The following is a 21,745-nucleotide window of genomic DNA, read 5'->3' as shown; positions in this document are numbered from 1 at the left end:
AATGCTGCAGCCAGGGTAAAAATGTCAACAACAAAAATCGAAAACCAGGTAGGTTTTTTTAAACCAGGTTAAACCTACAAGAAATCCAAAGATGTGAAACACACTCCAGTGTCAAAATGCCCGATGACAGGTTGGTAAACCACACAACTCTGTTAGCAGAGTACATAGCTCTGTTGGCTTCCTGAGTTAAGTGTGGGGTAAGACATCCCTGAGTTTAAGATAGCTGTGATTAGCTACTTGGGATTGATAAGGTCTGGGGCAGTGGCTCTCAAGCATTTACGGCTGAAGACACCTCTCATTAGAACCCAGGCACCCCTCAGAAAATACTAGCTCTTAGCTTTCACTTGTTTTTTGAATATGGAAAAATAATAGAACAATTGTTCTGTTTCAAAGAACTCAGAAATACCTCAACGGGGCAGAATGCTTTTGGCACTGCAGATTCCTGTTTGAACTCTGAGTTTTCTTGTGAATAATTTATGGGCATGGGCAAATCTAGGATTTTGAAAACAGGGGTGCAGATGATATGGTGCATCATTACATATAACACAACACACATTTTTCTTCAGTTAAAAAGAAACTAGAAGTTTCACTAATAAGTACGGGCGTAGAGCTATATTATTCAATTTAAGATTGAAGCAAAAAAATAATTTTACTGGAATGTATATTAATTTGCTATATCATATATTATGTATAAAAACACAACCTAGGCAAAAATAATCCAGATATGTTGTTTCATTAGTCCTGGAGTCATTAGAGTTAAATGTACATCTCTTTTTGAGATTCATAAAACAAAATCAAGCTTTCTTGAGCATCTAGATGGTGCCTCCAATGCTTTATTGAAAGTGATTTCCACGCTTGCGCTAATGTTCACCTGAGTTAATATTTCCACACCTGAGTTAATGTCTTTAGCTGTTGAAGGAATCAAAATGGGGTACAAGTGCATCAGTGCATTGCCCCTAGATCCGCCCCTGTTTGCATAGTGCTAACATTGTGAAGCACCCTGCAGCACACTTCAAAGGATCTCATTGCAGCCCAGGTGCTGTAGCAGCCTGGTTAAGAATCACTGGTCTAGGACAGAGGTCCTCAACCACTTGCCCCACAGGCCAGTATTAGGCCCTGCGGTCTGGAACCATGGGCGACTGGTGCCACCTTAGTCAGGGGTGGCACATGCTCCCCCCTCCCAGCAACCAGTCAGTGACTGGGGTGGGGGTGGTCCCAACATGGCCAATCTCACCAACCGGGGGGGTCCCCCCGTGGGCAGCCAATCTAACTGAGTTGGGGGGGAGTACCCCCATGGGTAATTGCACCGAGTGGAAAGCAGCTGAGGAACTCTCACTCCCTGGCCAGCGCTCACAGGGAGGGGTGCTGAAGCTCCCGCCTGCCCCCCTGCCCGTCACCTAAGTGGAGAGTGCGGCCTGTTAGGGGGTGCACGTGCACTCCCTAAAACCCCTTATGCATCGCCACTGTTCAGAAGGTCACCTAGTCTAACCCTCTGCTCAAGGCAGGATCATCCCTGTCTAAACTATCCCAGATAAATGCTTGTTGAGCCTGCACTTAAATAATTCCAGTGGCAGAGATACCACAGCCACATACACACTTTCTGATGCTGTAAAAAACCCTTAGCGGGAAAACAGAATCCGTGTGTTCATGGGTGGCTGGTATCACCTTAGTCAAGAGGGGCATGTGTCCTTCCAGTGACCAGTCAGCAACCGGGAGGGGACCACATTTCAAGAGCTAAGGGAGCCCCACAGGCCAGATGACACAGCTCAGCAGGCTGGGTGTGACGTTCAGGCCAGGGGTTGAGCACCTCTGGTCTAGGGCATGAACAGAGCCGTCTGGAAGGAAGAAGTTTGGATAGATGATTTTGGCTTATGGTTATATTTATTTGTCAGAAAAGTCAAACCTCCAGGGAAGGTGGAGTTTGGCTTTAGCGTACTGCACAATCTGTCTGTAGACTAGATTAGAAGTAGCAACAGTTCAGAGGCCCATATTATCTAATGCTACCCCTGTAGTAAGGCCAGCTTATAATAAGCTCATATATGAAGGTTGACTAGAGAAAAATACAAATGCAAATCTGAGTAGTTGTTTACTGTACTTAGTGATTACACAATAAAGTCATTGAAAGCAGTTTTCAATGTTTTGTTGTTCATAATCTGAAAGCTAATCATGGTTGATATTTTTCCTCTTCTGTGCCTTTGTCTCCTTCCCACTCTCCCCTCTTTGGTCATAGATTCAATAGCTTTAATGCCCTTTCAGTGAATCAAAGTAATGATGCTTGCATTTATAACTTCAGGTTCTCCAGTATTTACCCATCTCTCACAGAATGGATGTAACTATTGAGAAACACCCTGATGTGGCCCAGGACAACCAGGACAAATTTGGAAGTGTTGCTGGGTCTGAATCTTTATCTTCTGATGTTCGTTTCTTCCTGTGCCCCAGTTCATCATATACTGATGGTGAGAAATGGCCACTCTTCCCTTAAAACCTCAGTAAAAGGATGGTGCACTTGAGGAAAGTGAAGAGATTTGTTAGCAGACTTAAAAGATTCAGAGTTCAGAATTCATAGTTTAGTGCGGGCAGTTTCCTTAATATTCCACCCATCTATTTTTTTAGTAAGATTGCATAGAACTTGTATTGAATTGTCATTAAGGACATTTGTACACACTGTGGGGTTTTACTTCGGTTTAATTCTCCCTAAATTGAAGCAGTGGGTTTTTAAAAACATTGCTTCAATTTAGGGCGAAGTAAATCCACGTGGCATGTACACAAGGGTTGGGCCTGATCCTTACCTGCCTCTCCAGCGGCAGAGAGGGGAGGGTGAGCTGCTAGCGGGCCAAGCAGTCCCTGAGCTGGGGGGGAGGAGGGGGCTGGTGCTTCCCTCCACAGCAGCGGTGGCACCCCTCAGGCAGCACCCACCCGGAGGCACCCAGCCTGGGCAGGCAGGCAGGCTCCAGGGAGGAAAAAGAAAAAGATCAGGCTAGCCGGGTTTTTTTTTTCTTCAGTGGAGCCTGGCTGCACAGGCTGCTGCTGGGCTGCCTGCATGGAGGCACAGCCCCTGAGCTGCACAGGGCCTGGTGCTTCGCTCTGTAGCTGTAAGGTAGCAAACTAAAACAGCCTGGACATGTTTTATTTTGCTGCATCCCCAAGTCATTTAATGTGCATTATGCCCCCAACATATAAAAACAGCCACACCATTAAAACGTATTACACTGCTGACACGTGTAAACAGCTGCACCATTAAAGCAGTACAAAAGGGCATTAAGCTGCTTTAAAGGCCAATTTTGTGCCATGTTCAAATGGCCTAAGAATCCAATTAGAAAATATAGGCAGACTCCACTTGATCAAGAAACTGGGGAATTATTTTGATTATAGCCAGTGTTGAAATGTTTATCTTTCTGCCTTTCACTCAAATGCTGCCTAAAAATATGTATTGACTAATTAAGCAATCTACCTCTCCATAAAACACACAGGAAAGCTGCTTCGTGGTGTTTCCTTATTTCTGTTGTATTCTGGATACTGTGCTGTTATTCATATAACATCACAAATGTGTGTGGCACTTCACAGGCAAATAAAGAATCCCTGAACAAAATAGCTTCAATCCAGTGGTTCAGTTGTCCCTTTGATGGCCTGGTCCTGAATTCAGGATAGCACAGAACTGTGTCATCTGAGAAGATTGTTCCTGTCTGTAGCTGGGAAGCAGATTAGTTAGTGTGAGTGAGAGAATCAGGGCTGTGGCCTGCAACCTTGCCCCATTCCTCCCCCAGCCGTCCCTGCACTCCATTGCTCCCTATTTTGAGAATTTAGTACAATATGGAAGGGCATAATATGGCCTGCAGTAAAGATAATTTTGAATGATTCATGAAATGTGTGCTGGTGAGGAGAACAGTAAGTAAAGAATGAATTGGTAGGTTCTAAAATGGAGAAGGGTATGAGACACAAAGTATGGTTGGGGGAGAGAGAGTCCAGCTGCATGAAACGTTACTTTCTGCACATAGTTGCCTCTATCCTTAATGGTGGTTGTGTATGTGCCCTAAAAGGGCTTAATAGAAAGGAGAAAAATTTGGAGGATCCACCACTGCATGTATCATGTTCCTTTCAGGACATTGTAAGCTTCAGTTTTAAGGGACCCTAAAAGCTGTTGTAGTCTTTAGCACTGCTCTGTGAGAGGCATCACAGGTGCACTGCTGATTTTGGACATTCATTAGCAATTGTCACTCTTCCTGCTACACTAGTAATGCTGAACCTGTACACACCGTGAAGCTTAATCCTCATTAAATTAAATAGGTTTATAACATTTAAATTTGTTTATTTTGGAGCGTTGCATCAGTGTTTGCATGCACTAGGTTTTTGAGTGAATTAAGTCTGGTCCCTGTATGGCACCGCAGGAGAGTGGGATGGTCCAGTGTATGCCTGCCCAGCTTGGGACCCCTGCCCCATGCTTTGTCACACTGCTATGGAAGCAGGGAGCTGGCAAATGGTATAAGAAAAAAAAAAAAAAGAGCAAAAACAATTCGAAAGCAAAAACAATTTGAAGTGGTGAACTATGAAAAAGTCACAGCACCATCTGGTGGACAAAGAGGCTCATTACATGTCTTTGAGTGCCTTTGTGTTTGCACTCAATGAATCACTCATGGATGTGACGCTTTAATTCATGGCAAGCCAAATTAAACTACATCTGAGGTGTTTTACTTCAATGTGCCAGAAAGACTTTTAAAGCATTCGGAAAACCCACTCATGCAAACAGTCATGCCGTTGCAGTGCAAGAAAGCACAAAAAACGTGGTGTGTACAAATGCCCACTATGAACAGAAATTTATTGCGACCTGCTATGTTTTTTCCAGTCTGTTCCCCTTGGCTGCTGGTTTTCCAGGATAAAACTCCTATAAATTCTGTACCATTGTTGGTCTGTGAGACTGGAACAAGAGTGGTGCATCCAGTGGTATGACCTTATATGGATAAGGCCTCTTCTCTCGAGGAAGGGACAAAATAGGGCCCAAGATCTCACAGTAGAGAAAGAGTTGGCAGAGGGTCATCTGAGGATTCAAGGATATTTTTAGGCTTATTGCTGTGGTTGTCTTGGGAAACATCCCTCCCCACAAGGCCATTGTCTTATCTTGTATCATGTAGCTTGTTTTAAAGTGCATTTGGGTAATTCACTTTGCAAGAGAATTGGTAATAAGAAGCTACTCAAAAGCAACTTAGCTCATTTTGATGTTTTGCTTCAATAACTGGTTATCTAATGGCTTTTTCTGCAGTATTATATTAACATTGCAGGCTTCAGTCATATCCTGTCTAGATCTGAGCCACATAGATTAAACAACAAAATGATTAAACAAAACATTAAAAGTGAAGATGAAGTGAAGTGTAGAATGGGAACACAGATGGCCCATTATGGCCAAAACACTGATCTAATATATTAGATTATATATAGCTTCAGTAAATCCCCATGGTCTTGCTGAATTTCAGAAAATTGTAACATATCTATTAAAATGCTTTGACTGTGTTGTCAGTATAATGCCCAGGGGAGAGCAGCTTAATATTTGTTTGGACTTTCAGAAATCTTTTGGGGGAGTCTGTTGCTTGTTCCCAAGAGGTCCTACTGCAACACAGTTCAAATAAGCATGTGGCAGCTATTCAGCAAGTATGAAATTAGTATAGCCTTTATTCATAACATCAGCTGGGTGATCAGATAGGTCAGCAGCAGAGATAGTGCAGAGTTAAACACAAATCCAAAGTGCCTTTCTGTTCTATTCTTCTTTATACATTAGAAATGCCTACACCAGGCAGACATAATTGCACATTACTACTTAACTATCCTATATGTCTATTTTACCCAGTTTGGGTTATATCATTCTACATACTTTCCTCATGATTTATCAAGTTTGGTGCCATGCACTTTTACATTTTATGGATTAATGAATTTATTTAAGTACAGCATCCCCTACACATGTGGTGTTTCATGTTTGGCCATACCATCCTATGCATTTTTATCCACTGTTGCAGTTTGTATTGATTCCATCCATTTCAGGATGTACTTGAACAGATCCCAAGTGTCCTGATACACACTCTGTTGCCCTTCACAGAACTTACAGCTTCCAAGCTTTTAACTCCTCCTGGGTTACCTTATGACCTACATTGCTAAAGAAGGGCAAAATCTTGTCAACTGTTAATAATCAGCTTAGCATCAGAAAACAAATAGCAGGATTTAATGTTTGAATTTTTTTTTTAGCATAGCAGAAGGTGGAAGCATTACCTGAAGCTCCCATACTAAACCCAGTTGTAAACACAGTTACTGAAAATCTGAGAAGTGGGGTGGCAGAATTTGCAGACATTATTGGGTTGGTCAAGAATAGAACAATGTTTGAGCCATTGGCAAGTTTGACTCCAGATGCAGCTGGAAAAAAAGAACAGGATCAGGAGGAAAAAACACCCACATGAATATTTTAATATTTCCAAAAACTATTTCTAAAACTTGGTGGTGCATGTCGGGTGTAGGTGGGTGTTGGAAGTGATTGCATCAGAACTGATTTGCTCATTCTTAATACAGAGGAAGAGGAGGAGCCCTGTTTTCAGGAGCATGCTACTGAGAGAAAATTTACAGCAGTGCCATAATCATATTGGTTGCTATAGCAGTGATGAAACTAAAATAGTTAACATACCTCACTTGCTTGTAGGCTGTGAAGATTTTATGGAAGGACTGACTAACACCTGGGTGTTTTGTGAACCAGTAATGCTGTCATAGTTCAGGCACTTGGATGTGTTAGTTACCCTGTGCTTTCCGTTTTGGCAACTAAGTGTTCCTCTAGTAATAACAGCAATAACACTATATAGTACTAGAGCAAGCTGCATTCAGAATAGCTATTAGTATTTTAACATTTGGACATGGAGGAGGTTTTAATAAATATCCATTGGATATTCTGTGTCAGACTGAATTCTTTAAGACCTTTCAATATACATAATGAATGGGAGGATAAGAGTGCTGTCTGGATGCTAATAAAGACATTGCTTTTCAGAAGTCACTTACAACTGTTGCAAACCGCAGTTAATTGAGTTCTGGTTTCTTGTAGGGCCACACAGAAGGGACACTGCATTCATGTTGCCTCGTCACTGCACAGGAACTGATGAGCTGAAACCTCAGCTCCAACTTCTCCTTTCTCACTTTGGTATCTGCTATGATACAGATAATCTCAAGAACTCAGCTGATGAGATGCAGCTTTTTTCCCTGGTAATAAGATCATTAAAAAAAACCCCAAACCACTGAGCTGGGTGGCAAGGTGGGGCTGGAGACTGAGTGCAAATAGCATTGTGTGCAGCAGGAAGTGAGTACCTTGTCTTTGATAAGAAGTGCATCCAGATGGAGAGCAGTTAAAAGCTTGGATAACTTCTCTTATAGCATAGTTCAGCAGTTACTGGAAACATGGACACATTGCTGTCTTTAACATGTATGGTAATTTTGATTAAGGTAAATCCATAATCCATAAAAAATTACCATAAGTACCAGGGCTTTATTTTATCTGATGACCCTCTTGCCATTACACATGGATTCATTCCTCAAACTTGTCTCACTTCATTTTAGCATGTCTTATGACCAAGGATCCTGGTTTTCTCTGATTTAAAAAAAAATCCCCAAATTTCGTATTTAAAAAAGTAACTCAAAATCCACATTTTCCCGTGATTAAAATGAAACATATATATATATATATATATAAATAAAATAAAAGCCTCTGTCTGTCTGTCTGTAATGCTTTATTTGCACTCTGATTGACCAACGGAAACAGCCAATCAGAGTGCTCCAAGCATGGGGGAGCACCTCTGTGATTCTGAAGCTGCGCCGAGGTACAAACAGAGGGTGGGGAGCTGAGGCCAGCCCTGCCCCCTGCAAAAGGCAGAACAGCGGCAGCATGGGTTGTTAGATGGTGGCACTCCAGCCCAGCCCCCACCTGCAACATTCTTGATGGGCAATTGGCTAGCATATATATATATATGTGTGTGTGTGTGTGTGTGTCTCTATATATTAGTGGTTTTATTTTAATCAGGGAAAAATATGAATTTTGGGTTACTGTTTTTAATCTGAAAATTGGGGATTTTTTTTTAATCAGAGAAAACCAGGATCCCTGCTTATGACTGTGAAGGATTGTGAAGGATGATGATGACAGTTACTGGTCACTACCACTGGGGGTCAGGCTTTTACATGCCATTAATTATCTTCCTAATTAATTGCCTTCCTAGGCTTATCAGTAAAGGTGAACAATATGGGGACAGTTTTCTCTTTTCTGCTATAAAAATATCACCATGTAACAGGTCCAGGATATAGTAGAGGTGTATAATAATTATGTACACATGTTCATATATGTATTCATTTAAAAATAAGCCCACCAGTTGTCCCATTTGTCTCATTGGGACTAATAACATACCTAGAGTTAAGTATATAAAGCAATATTTGCAAAGCTAGGCCATAGCATGGATTTCTTTGTACAATGTACCAATAATCTAGTTTTTCATCTTTGGAGGTTCTCAAAATAGCATCAAGCAGTTTCATCATCTCTGCTGTAAGAACACGAGAAGGAAGCATAGGGCTTTGTGATCCTCTCTCTCTCATAGGCCTGGTCACGTTGCAGTTATGTTGTTCTGGGGTTATTCTTGGGTACCTGCCCTGTCCTATACAGCCTGTTGGAGTACATTCTCTACGTACCTTTCAGGTTGTCCGGAAATTTCGAAGCGTCTTTCACAAACAGCAGGTGATGAGAACATTTCCAGTTTATGATACTGGGAGGCCTGGATCAGAAAACTGGGGTACATTTGATCCTAGCATAGCTTTAAAAAAGCGAGCGAACTGGATTCCTTTTTTACGGGTAAATATAAGTGATTTGTTTTCTTTTTACACTCTGTTGGTAAGTGGCAGTAACTGCACTTCAAAGTGTTAGAAGTTACTTTTCAGTCATTTACTTTTAAAATGCATTTTTAATAAGCATACAATTATCCTTTCTGGAAAAATCAAATTATGTCTAACTACCACCATATACTTGGGGGCCACCTCTTAGGATCTATCACTTAGTTTTATTTTATTTTTTACTGCAAGGAAAGAGAGAATTTATTGGTCACATCTAGGAAATACATAGACTTATTGTCTGTGTTACACAAAGTCATTTTAAATAGCTGTATAGAAGAGAAAACATGGTTTATGACAAAGTGGGTTAATGACATTGGATTAGAAATTAGTACTGAAGAATGGGAGACCATGTAGAACAATGGTCCTCACATCCATCTGTACAATAATAAAAGAAAGTTACCTTATAGTGGTGGTTTATCACCTCACTTGAAATGTATTTATGGTACAGGAACAGGCAAATGTTAGAGGGAATGTGGTTAGTTGGGAGGATTCTACCACATATGGTGGACGTGTCCCAGAATGAAATTATTTTGCAAGAAGGTTGGAGACATGGTGAGGAAAATAACAAGATGTCAACTATTAGGTAATCCTTTAGTGTTCCTATTAAATCTTCCTGAATGCTCTATGTCATATAAGAGGCATAAGAAATTGATCACACATCTTGTAATAACTGCACGAAATACAGTTGCAAAAACCTGGAAGAGAACTGCCCCCGACTCTTCTCTTAAAATCACTGGGTGTTTGTACACGCCACGGGAGTTTAATTCAGTTTAGTTCTCCCTAAATTAAAATCATGGGTTTTAAAAAACCCACAATTTCCACCATTTCTATTTAGGGAGAATTAAACCAAATTAAACTCCCATGGCACAACACAAGGGTGGGGGCTAGATCCTTAGAGCTTACCTCTCTCTCCAAGGGCGGGGTGGAGCAAGGCAAGCTGCTGACGGGCTTAGCAGTCTGTGAGCTGCGCAGAGGCCTGGTGCTTCCCTACAAAGCTGCGACGGGGCTGGTGCTTCCCTTTGTGGTGGTACCTGCCCACTGGCACCCAGCCCAGGTTGTCTTGAGGGGATGCTGCAGCCGTGGAGGGAAGCCCTGGGCCCCCACGCAGCTCAGGCAGGCAGCAGGCTCTGGGAGGGGGAGGCGGTGGGGGAAAAGATCAGGCTCCTTGCCGCTTTATTTTGTTCTTCAGTTGAGCCTGCCTGCCTGGGCTGCTGCTGGGTTGCACAGCCCCTGAGCTGCGTGGGGCCCAGTGCTTCCCTCCACGGCTGCAGTGCCCCCGGGACTGCCTGGGCCAGCTGCCAGCAGATGGTACTTTGTTAGGTAGCAAACTAAAACACCTCAGAGGTGTTTTATCTTGCTATGTTACAAAGCCATTTAAAGTGGAATATGCTGCTGAGCCTGCAGACAAGAATGCCATTAAAGTAAAATACTCTGCCAAACATGCAAACAGAAGTGCCATTAAAGCGGAATACACCGCTGAGCATGCAAACAGCAATGCCATTAAAGGGGTGCAAAAGGGCATTTAAGCCACTTTAAAGGCCAATTTTGAGGTGTGTACAAAGGCCCACTGACTGGTTTCACAAAGGCTGGGAATTATCAGTAATGGAAAAGTTGCCCCATCAAGTTGATGTTCTTCAAGGCAGGAAGAGAAAAGATGATTACTTGGACATTTGTTAGAAATTTTTGGCATTTAAGAAAAAGACTCACCTCCTGCCTCCAAACCAGAAAAATTTAGAAACTTTTCTGAATATTGAAGGAAGTGCAAGCTCTATGAGCTCAGGGGTGTACTTGGTAGCCGTGTTGGTCTGAGACAAAAAGACATACATTTAACATGTATGTTAAGCTCTATGAGCTAACATTTAAGAATAAATTTTAAAATTTAAAAGCAGAAATAAGCAGAATGTTGTGAGACTTGTATTATGAAGAGTTCTAGGGAAAAACAAGGAGGGGGCGACTCATCAGGTAGAGATGAAGAAACAAAAGCTTAACATCGACAGAAATATAATTATAAAGGACCTATCAGAGACTGAAAGGAAGAGAGGAAAAGAACACAAGACGCCTGTGGATATTGACTTGAGTTAAGGCAGCACTGATGATGCAAGATACATATCTGTCTTTGTATATATTAGGAGATTGGATGGATCTTTATATGTCAAATCTGTTATCTGATAAGTGGCATTAATTAATAATACAGAAAAGGCAAGGTTTTTGAGTAGATATGATGTTTTTAATTAGACTGAGTAGTTGGAAAAAAGATCTTAGCAAGCTTTTGGGCGCAATCGCCTTTCTTCAGGCATAAGAAGTGTCTGCTGGTCTGAGAACGAGAAAGACTTCCTATGCCTGAAGAAGGATGATTGCACCCGAAAGTTTGTTAAGATCTTTTTTCGAACTACTCAGTTGGTCTAATAAAAGATATTACATCTACTCAAAGAACCTTGCCTGCCTATGTCATTAGACCAACACAGCTACAACCAAAAACCCAGCTAAATACAGAAAATGAATTAATTGCACGTACCTTTGCTAACCGATGTCTTCTGTGTGAGCAACAGTAAGTTATATAATAAATGTTACATTTGTTCTTCAGATCAAGCCAAAACAAGATCCCTGGCAGCAAAAGCTCTTGACAAAATTGAAACAGTGGAAAAAGGTGGATCTGCTGATGGATCTCCAGTCAAAGTTTTTAGAGGCAAGTGAACTGGAGACTCTAAATGTATTATATTTTGTTCATTCAGTGACCATATTCAGTAACATTGGAAAACCCAGAGAAAGACTCTTTTCTGCTTCAAGTAAGTTGTCTCAGCCTTATGTTCCAGACTATAAACTTCAGGCATGAGATACAGAAGCTGAACCTCTAGTACTGAGATGATGCTGTTTTTTTCTTCTGTCTTCACTGACTAGTGGGAAACTAGATAGGAAAGATTCAGAACACAGGAAATATGAATTTACAATTTTAACATATAGCTTAGGTAGATCCTAGTTATTTACGTGTTTGGACATGATTCTGAGCTGACATACATCTGTTCTACACCCAATGCCAGTGGTGTTAATTGTAACATGCACTATTGTAAACAGAATCTGAATTGAGCTTGTGAAGCTTAGAGGGAGAAACGCATTAGAGTAGTGACCTGGAACATAGAGGACCCAGGTTCAGTTTACTACCTCACCAGAAATTTTCTGTGCGAGTCACTGAGCTTCCTTCTTCCCTTGTTCCCTTCCTGTAAAATGGGGACACCAGTGTTCCCTGCCTGTCAGTGTTATCATCTGCATTAAAGAGTGTCAAGTGCTCAGTTACTACAGCAGTGGGAATCATATCAAATCTGAAGAACTGATATGGAAGTCTCACTAAACAGAATAAAATTGCTGACATTTATGGATGTTTTTAGATGTGTTCTGGGAGTGGGGGGTGGGGTGCTTTAATTAGAGTGGCTCCAAGAGCCACTCTAATTAAAATGCCTGGAATGTCTTGTGTATCAGTGTCCCCGCGCTTCAAAATGCTGGCAGGGGTGCTTTAACTAAATCTCATTGAACGAGCTTTAGTTAAAGTACCCCTGTTGCCATTTTGAGGTGCAGGGATGCTGATACACGAGACACAGAGGCTGCTGGCAACACCCTAATTAGCATGCTCCAGGAGACTCGATTAATTGAGTCTGCTCCAACTCCTTGCACGTCTACAGGCACCCATCAGGCCAGATATAGCCTGAGAAATGGCATCTCATAGCATCTAGTGCTGAAGCTTTTAGCTTCATCCAAAAGCTAGAAAAGGAATACGTATCTGAAATCTTAATTCATATAATGCGTGCAGAGAATTTTTAACTGGAAAGGACTGTAGAAGATACTGTCTCTGGAACAAAGGAACAGGTGATTCTTAACCAGAAAACCAGTTAATGAAGTGGTCAATTAGGAGGTTCCATGGTCCCCAAACTGATGAGTTTTGAGTCTCAGGGTTCATGTCTCTAACAGCAGTAAACATAATATGAAGCTACAGAAAAACAGGGGGGAAATATATAAGCATATAAGTTTTATTTATTAATAAACTTAAAACATTTCAAATTGAAAAAATAAGATAGATATTTGCCATATTTCCAGGAAGTAAATATAAGAAGATAAGAGCACCAGGTGGCACTCATTGATAGGATTCAAATAAATAATACTGCACATGAAAAGAGACTGTGGCTATAGTTCACCTGGTGAATTAATTAAAATTCTGTTTTTGAATGGTGCTTGATTTTTTTTTTTTGTTTAAAATCCCTCTATTATAGGCTTCTTCTGGATTCAGTCCTCATATCTGTATCTAATTCATTTTCAACAACAAAGTCTGATTTAATGATAAATACAAATTAATTTCCAAGGTCTGATCATTCAACCTCTTTGTTCAAAAGAAATCATACATAACATTCTCTGTAAAAAAAAATTCTAGACCCCAGAGCTATACTTTTACACTTATGGGACAGGGGAAAAGAGACCATTTGCATGCAGGCAGTTGAAGCAACAGTGTGCATTTATAAAACAAAATGGGGGCACTATGCCCCTTTGATAAACATCCTAGAACTCATCTCTGCTCTTCATAAAAGGATGGTTTTGCTTGTAGGCTTGCCTTGTGAATCGTACTTGTTTCTGATATTGGATATGATTGAAATAAGGTATCCAGCATGGAGCAAGTGATGGAAGTTCTCCAGGAGCATGCAACATCAGTGCTAGAACCGCATCCAGTACCACTAAATTTTGTGACTTCGCGCAGCTCAGGGCAGAATAATTATGATCAAATCTGGAAGAGAATTTACAGCACCTCTGAACTCCATCAGGTATTTAGAAGGGAAAGGGGAAGCTGAAAGTTTCATTGCTGTGATGACTGTGAATTATTAACGCGTTTCACACGTTTTCATGAGTTACAGTGAAGAGCCTCCAAATGAGATTTATTTCTCTGTGGTCTGCCCTGAGGTGGGAAATGACTCCACACACAATGCATTGCTGCAAGGAAAATGGACATTTTTTTGGCAGTTTGAAAAAGCTTTTTTGCTCTTGAAATTTGGGAGCTTGATGATTTTTTTTGGCAAGCTCATGACAAGTTCAAAACATTGTGCTTTCTTTCGTTTTTAAATGCCAGTATTTTATATCTTGCTGTTTTGATAAATTCTAAATTCAGATTTAAATTACTGAACTAGATTAAAACGATCTGTTTAAAAGGATTAACAACACTCTTTTAACTGAGGAAGTTGCTTATGTCTCATCTTTTTGTGTGTCAGTTCTAATCTTTGTCTGTGCTGTAGTTTATTAGCCTTCAATCATGTAAGAACCACTCCATGGTGCATGCCTGCACCTTGGAGGAGCCTTTCTAGTAGGCATCTGTCTGTCTTGTGAGACAATAGAATTACGCGGAGTGAGACATCAGCTCATTGAACAAAATCTTCACTTGAAAGCCAGAGGAAATGTACATGGGTGCAGAAATCTGCCCAGACAGAACTCCAGGATTAACATCTCTGCTTGCACATGACCAGCTTTTTGGCTACTGAGACTGAAGATGAGAGCAAAAAGGGTTTGTGGCTTATCTCAAAAGGGTGACCATGTTTAATCACATTCTGTTCAAACAGTTATCCAGCACGGCTTAAAAGTGACAGAGAACTTTGCCTGTGATAAAACTAACTTTCTGTCACTGCTCTGATGAGTCCTGATGTTTTTTAACAGAGCCTTGGAAGGAGTTAAGGAGAGAGAGATATTAATGAATTAGACCTGACAGCTGCAAAGGGTGAGGCTGTGTGGTGATGCTGAAGAGTGCTTGATAACTAGCTGTGAAAAAAAGAAAGGCTATCCTATGTCTTGATAGGCCATTGTAACAGTGGGGACCTTCTCAGGGCCGATTTGCCTTTGGCCCGCCTATCTGTTTCTGGGCCAACCGCCCGCCTTCTCACCTGCCATGCCTTGTTGTTAATTAATTAACAATCTTAATTAGGTGGGAGGCTGCCCACTTCTTGCCCCAATGCCACGGGGCGCTATCTGTAGCTCCGTACCTCCCCTACACCATAGCCTATGCCTCGCAGATGGCATCCAGCTGTTACTCTCACCGGCGCCACACTGGGCCCCAGAATCCTCCTCTCAGGACCCCTCCAAGATCCCTCCATTCAGATGGCCTACCCCACCTTCATTCAGGCGAACTAGCTCCCAGAAACTATTTTCCCCTCTCAGGGGTGGTCCCCCCGGGACCTTTGGCCATATAGACCCTGGCCTCACCTCCAAGGCCAGTCAGAAACCCCAGGCCCTCTTAGCTCTAGGCATCCCTTGCGGTGGGCCCCTGGGTACTCTCTCAATCAGGTCAGAGTCTCTAGCCCCACTCTATCTCTGGGGTCTGCCTTCTGGCCCTATTAGTGGGTGACCCACCCGGTTGTGAGGGCTAGGGGTTAAGGTGCCCCAACCCACCTTTCACTGGGTGGTTACTGGCCTGGCATTTCCTGGGGGCTCCCGCACCACTGGGAGCCCCACCAGGCCACCCACTCCTGGCAGGGTGCAGTTTTAGGTCATGCCCAGGACCAGGAGCCTCCTAGCCATCCCCTACAGCTCCTCCCTTACCACCAGGTGATACCAGCAGCCAGGCAATGTTGCTGCCTGCCTGCCAGCAGGGAACTGAACTGTTGATATAGGTAGCCAGGGATCTAAAATGGCTGGCACCAAAGGAGGGCACCTGCTGGCTGTTTGGCTCTGATCTTAGTGGCAGGCACCAACAGTGCTCTGCCACAGCCATCCTTCTGACTAGGGATCAGAGGGAAAAACTACATGGACCAGTGCCCCACATTTTGGAAAGAAGTGTAAACTAACTAACTTCCTTTCACGCTTACCTGAGAAGTTCAGAGTGAGAAATTGGGTCCCAATCAAACTTTTCAAAATTTGTGGGAATGCATTCAACCTAGAGGAACCATTAAAGTCAGACAGAAGATAGGGTAGATTTGCACTTTATAGACTAACTAAACTGTAGGGACATAGCATAAAATTTTGTGAGCCTGAGCTCATTTCATTAGATACTGTGAAAGGACATGCACAGACCAGTGTATAAAATAAAGTGATCTGAGTACAAAAGATAGAAAGGGGGCTGTACAAGGAGAGACAAACAAGTAGTAAGCCCATAGGGACAAAGAAGTCATAAAAGGGGTCATCCAGGTAATGGAATAAGGATTCACAGTCCCAGTTTAGACCATATTTAACATAGTCCAGTCAGTGGATGTTTTCTTGTCCTACAATTTTGCATTCAAGTTGCTTTTTAAAGTTTTATTGTCTAAGAACAACCTCTCTGAGGTCAGCGACAGAATATCCAGGGAGTTTAAGGTGTGCTGTCACAGGCAGGTGTATCTTTCTGGAACTGAGTCAGTTCAGTGTTCATTTATTTGTACATGTAGGGATCACTCCTCTGTCCAATGTAGACAGAAGAGGGGCACTGTAAGCAGGTGGCATTTATGACATTAGTAGACTTTCAGGTGAATGAACCTCAGGTGTCATAATCTGGGTTGTTTGCTCCATTGATGATGTGGTCTGTATTGATGAGGGGGCACAGTTTGCATCTGGGTCCATTGCCAACTTCAGTGCCTCAGTGAGAAAACGAGTTAGGTGGTCTGTTGCTTGAGAGATGTCATTTGAGGTTGTAGGGCTGCCTGTAAACTGAGACAGGTTTGTCCGCCATGGCTACCTTAAAACTGTCATCCTTTTCTATTGTGGAGACAAACCTGGAATCAAATACCCCCTGGTTCTTAGGCCAACACTAGGAGGGGTTGGAGGTCATTAACCATGTGTCCAAGGTGTACAAGCTGGGGCTGTAAGTGACCACCAGAGGGTTTCTGTTGTCCTTGTCTTAGGGTTTGTATTGTAACAAGTTAGAGTGAGGTCTGTGTCAGGCTTTGTTGATTTCTGTGGCTATAATTTTGTGATTGTATTATAATTATAGAAATCCTTGCTCCAGATCCTTAAAGTATGCATCTCAGTCAGAGATGGAGAAAGAAAGCTGGACTAGATGATAGAGTGCTGGACTTGGGACAGCTTGGGTCCATTTTCTCTTTAAGCCGTGGATTTTCGGTGTGACCTTGGACAGGTTCCTCAATTTACCTTGTGCCTTTGTTCTCTTGATGTAAAGCTAAACTAATCCTTCAAGATATTATAATGGTTTTGTGAGGGTTAAATCTAATGACTGCGGGGCATTTAAATGTTGTGGCAATGAGGGAGATGGGATCACCCATATACCTGATAAGAAGGACCATGTTTGTGATCCAGCATGGCAGTTGCAATGCTTTTATGATAAAATGCCTCTTTATATAATGCTGGCAAATAAGAAATGTATGTATGTTTATAATGCTTTTTTGTGGGAATGGGGGAGAACAGGAACAAAATTTAGAGGATGATAGCCTGGCTGTGGGCAAGAGTGAGAAGAACATGGAAAATGTCAGTCTCAGCAAGGATCCAGGATCTTCCAGGAAGAAGAAGGAAACAGGGTGAATCTTTCTTTTTCTTTACTTCTGTTCTTTAAAGGGAATACTCTTTAGAAATGTGATTGAGACCAGAAACACTAGTCCTGCCTTCTCTATTTTATTATTCAGTACTGCAGGTTCCCATGGTAGTAAGTTCATTAGGTATCAGTTTACTTCTAGTCAACAGACATAAAAAGGCTGTTTAATTTGGACAGGTTTTAGAAATCTCTTTGAGGAACAGTGATTTAATTACCTTTCTTCTGTCTGGAAAAAAAGGTATAGTTACATAACGACTTTGCAGCTGCTGGGATTAGAGGAGGGCACAGAGGCCAACAATAAGGACGTGGTCATGAGGAAAGGAGCGTACTTGTCTGTCCTTTACTTACGTCACCTGAGAATCAGAGAGCTAAAGGTAAAAATACAGATCCACATTGGTGTCATTTATTTTAGGTCAGAGGTAAGATCCAATCACATGTTTTATTTTTGCTTTATTTCAGAGGGTCTGCTTGGGAGTCCTGAACTATTTCAGATCTGTTGAGCGTACCTTAACCATTAGCACCTCTGCTCTCTTGGTTAATGCTGGTAACCTTGTCCCCAGTGCTGAAGATACCTGCTGGGTAAATGCTGTCAAAGGAGGCATTGGTATGTCTGGTGGTCTTGGCTCTCATCACTATGTCCATTATATGCCAGCTGATTTCAAGGTGAGGGCATGCATTCAGTATCTTGGTATTCAGTAAATGGAGGTACATAGTATATTAGTTATCCCCCTAATCTCTGCCTTTCCACAGCAAACCATACTATGATAAATTGCTAAGTCATCCTACAGGTTGTGTTTATTCTGCTCCTTGGATGCTTTTCCCTATCCATGTGCTTTCCACTTGCTTATCTCTTCCTGGACCAGTTTCCAAGCCATTTCCAGCAGCCACCTTCTGAACCTGAGCCACCAGATAACAGCATCTTTTCTTAGGGCCTTGTTATATGGTCATTTTAGGTGACTTCTGGAGCTCTTAACCCCTGGATTAGCTGCACATTAATACCTTTGTGTGGTTTAAAGCACTAGTTATTCAGATCAAAGTTATGCCACTTCAGGGCAGAATTATCTCTAATTTGCATAACCTTGCTCTTGTTTCATCAAGGTGTTGCCACTCCCCACAGCTATTCTACCAAAGTTGAAGTCTTTCAGTATCCCAGGATGCTCCAGGGTTGTGGTGCTCACTCTGCCTACTCAACACAGGAGTAGCAAGCTGGTCTGGGTGGCATAGAAAGCCACTGTGGTCACTGGGTTGCCAGGGAAGCTCCAGCCACCTTTTACCACCCCCAGATTGAAAGAGTTAGGGGACTCAAAGACAACACAAGGAACATTATGGATACATTACTGAATATCGCCTCTGCTTGGGCCCGTGCACAGCTCCAAGTCCTGTCCCTGCTCATCAAGTTTTTAGTGGCAAGTCACAGCTGTGCAGGCAAAGGACAGACAGATGGTTTTTCACCTTAAGGTGTGACTGCTCCACTAAACCAAGCAACACTAAGTCAATTAATATTCGTGCAGCTTACAGTGTGAGATATAACAAGGCCCTTATTTCTCTTCAAATGTGGAATCTCAAATTCAGCAAGAGTTCAAGCAACACAGTCTGTTACCACTGACAGTGTTGAGGTCTGTTATCTGACTAAAACTGGCAGCATTTAGCCAATGCTTTCTAATAGGACTCTCAGTGTTTTTTTCTAGCTTTGAAGCACCTGAGATGCCAGCCATTAATACAATGATATTGTGATGTATGAAAGGCTGTTGATGTCACTTCTGGAGATTTCTAAAATATATTTGTTTCATTTTTAGTTTTTGAATCATCCCCTGAAGCCTTTGTAGTTAGAATAACATGACTAAGATACTTACCTGTACACACTCATATCCTTCCTGTCTGTGTAGGACTGAATCTTATCTGCCTTGTTGCTTAGCCATGAATTTTGCATCTCTCTGAATTTGTGTTGGACATTTCTTTTTAGATGTTGAAGTGCTGTCTTCTAAACAGGCCTTATGGAGCTGATGTTTCTCGTTCAGTAGTCTCCCTATGTCAGTATTGTTTTCATCAAACTTATCTTGATGTTTACATGTGGTGGGACCAAGGGTATTGGATGCTGCCAAGTATACAGCATCTCTGAAGGATGCTCAATTTTCCTCAAAGTTAATGGAGTTCACATTGTTATTAGTTGGCTGCACAATGCTTCAACAAATGCCTTTTTCACATTCTCCTGTTTCAATTTGGAGACATTGAGCTTTTGGGTACTTTTCTGTCTTGTGATCATCTACTAGTATGTATCCAGATATTTAGCTTGGAGACTATGAGCCTGTGGTCAGTCCAGCATTCTGCACTTCTGATGACCTTTGTCATTTTGACATCCTGTCTGTCTCTTTACTTGATGATGATCTAATCAATGAGAAGCCAGTGTTTGGAGCATGGGTATATCCAAGATGCCTTGTTGCAGTTTGGCAGGCAGAAGACTGTGTTGGTGATGAGAAGGTTGTGTTTAGCACATTTCCTTAGTAGGAGGAGCTCATTACTGTTGCACTGCCCGAGGCCATTTTTTTTGATGATGCTTGGCCATGTCTGGTGATCAGAGTGTATATGTTGTAGGAAAAGAAGATGTACATCACATGGAAATGAAGAACAGGCATTGTCTAAGAAAAAGATAACAAGTAAATACAGCAGCAGCCATGTTCTTTTTTAAAAAGAGGAGTTTGCATTGCTATAGTTATATTAAGGACTAGATTATGCTTGGAAATTTACCACTATCATTGTATGGGTCTAGTTATACTCTAGTTGATATATTGCTGTAGATTTATACTGGTATAAATCCTTATGTGGACTTTTTTATTCCAAACTAAGGAATTTTTACATGGAACTCATACTGCTTTGACAGCCAGCACTACTCTAATTGTTTCCAATAGGAAGCGTGTGCCAGGGATATTATTGATCAATACTGACTAGAGATACGGTGCCATGATAGATAATGTAGCCAGTTCTTTAAAGGTGAGGCTGATTTTAGAGAAATAAGACCCATAAATTAATGTCAAACTATTCCATTGTGGGCATTATTAGAATGCCCACAAATTAGAAATCAGTGTACTCCATATGTGTCTCAGTCAATAGGTTCCTCCATAACTCAATCACGGATTGCTAAATCTTTGCCTGGCTGCAGCTTCTGTCTAAATCACAGAAGCCATTTCTCAACAAAGTAATGCTTGATTAGGAAAGATGGCAAGGAAACAATAAATGAGAATGTGCATTTTTTACTTTATTGTTCTTTAAACTTGTGGACCCCCTGCTTAAAGCTTGTTTCTTTTCCTAGATGTGTAAAGTGTCAAAGGACTTGTGGTACAACAGTCAGTTTTATAATATCTCTTGGTATTTGCTATTGCACAGGTCCACAGTGCAAAGTTCATGGAGTTTTTGGAGGTGGAAAACCATGATGACTTTTACACTACAGAAGATGGATGCATTCACACACAGGACCAGCGAGGGGCTTACATCATATATGACTTAGCTTTAAAGGACCTGAAAGAGCTTGAAAACCAGCTGCTGCTTGTAGCAAGCCAGTACATTGAGAAAGAGAAAAGTAAGATGTTTGTAAACCCATAAGTGTGGTTAGCGTAAGTCCAGTTTGATTTCCTGTTTCCAAACTATGAGTTCTTGAAATGTGACTGTAGATGCTGTTTATACAGATCTCTCTTCTGGGTAACCATCTGGAGCCTTTCTTAGTACTTCTCTCCATCTTCATACCAGAGCCATTGCTGTAGCATTTCAGCACTTATTGCTAGTGTTCCATCAACACAGTGTCTTTAAGAGTATATACCAGTAATCCATTAGAACAGGGGTATCAAATGCATCCCTCCTTGCAGGCTGGATCTGGACTGTGGGGCTCCTCATGGGTTAGTTGGATCCAGATATTGTGGTGGTGGCAGGGCATGTGGCAATGATGTAGGAGTTAATGCAGCCATTGCTTCCTCCCAGCTGCTGAAATGATCCCCCAACAGGACTTGGTAACCCTGATTTCAGTGGCATCTCTGCCTCTGTGTGCCCCACCCCTGAATTCTGAGCCCCTGTGGGTGCCCCATGGGCCAGATAACATGCCTCCTTAGGCATACATCTGACACTCCTGCATTAGATGGAGAGGGGATAGCTAATAACTAGGGACCTACTCAAATCACGATTTTGTGGAAATCAAGAAATCAGGTGATTTCCATAAAACTTGTGGGAAAAAAACTTACTAAAAATAAAATCCTGGTTTCCCAGTGGGAGCCAGCAGTCCTCCTGGCCATGCAGCCCACTGCAGGGTGTGCGGGCCGGGAGCAGTCCGAGGCCCTTTTTTCGCGCGGTGGGCTGTGGCCAGCAGCCCAGACACGCCGGGTCGGGGAAGGC

At 42.0% G+C, this 21,745-nt stretch overlaps 1 protein-coding gene across 1 annotated transcript in view; it reads left to right on the top strand.

Moving 5' to 3' along the window:
- Positions 1-21,745, top strand: part of LOC102372828 — a 141,717-nt gene that overhangs the window by 19,654 nt on the left and 100,318 nt on the right. The window contains exons 7-15 of the mRNA XM_025211391.1: positions 2,294-2,456; positions 7,067-7,224; positions 8,699-8,851; positions 11,474-11,575; positions 13,530-13,691; positions 17,245-17,354; positions 17,607-17,742; positions 17,828-18,031; positions 20,750-20,942. Of these exons, the coding sequence (XP_025067176.1) occupies positions 2,294-2,456; positions 7,067-7,224; positions 8,699-8,851; positions 11,474-11,575; positions 13,530-13,691; positions 17,245-17,354; positions 17,607-17,742; positions 17,828-18,031; positions 20,750-20,942 (1,381 nt within the window). The remainder of the gene's footprint in view (positions 1-2,293; positions 2,457-7,066; positions 7,225-8,698; positions 8,852-11,473; positions 11,576-13,529; positions 13,692-17,244; positions 17,355-17,606; positions 17,743-17,827; positions 18,032-20,749; positions 20,943-21,745) is intronic.

This window comes from Alligator sinensis, unplaced genomic scaffold, assembly GCF_000455745.1.
Source record: "Alligator sinensis unplaced genomic scaffold, ASM45574v1 scaffold962_1, whole genome shotgun sequence".
In the NCBI taxonomy this organism is placed as follows: Eukaryota; Metazoa; Chordata; order Crocodylia; family Alligatoridae; genus Alligator; species Alligator sinensis.
The sequence above is the reverse complement of the archived record's forward strand: the minus strand, read 5'-3'. Positions and strand labels throughout refer to the sequence as shown.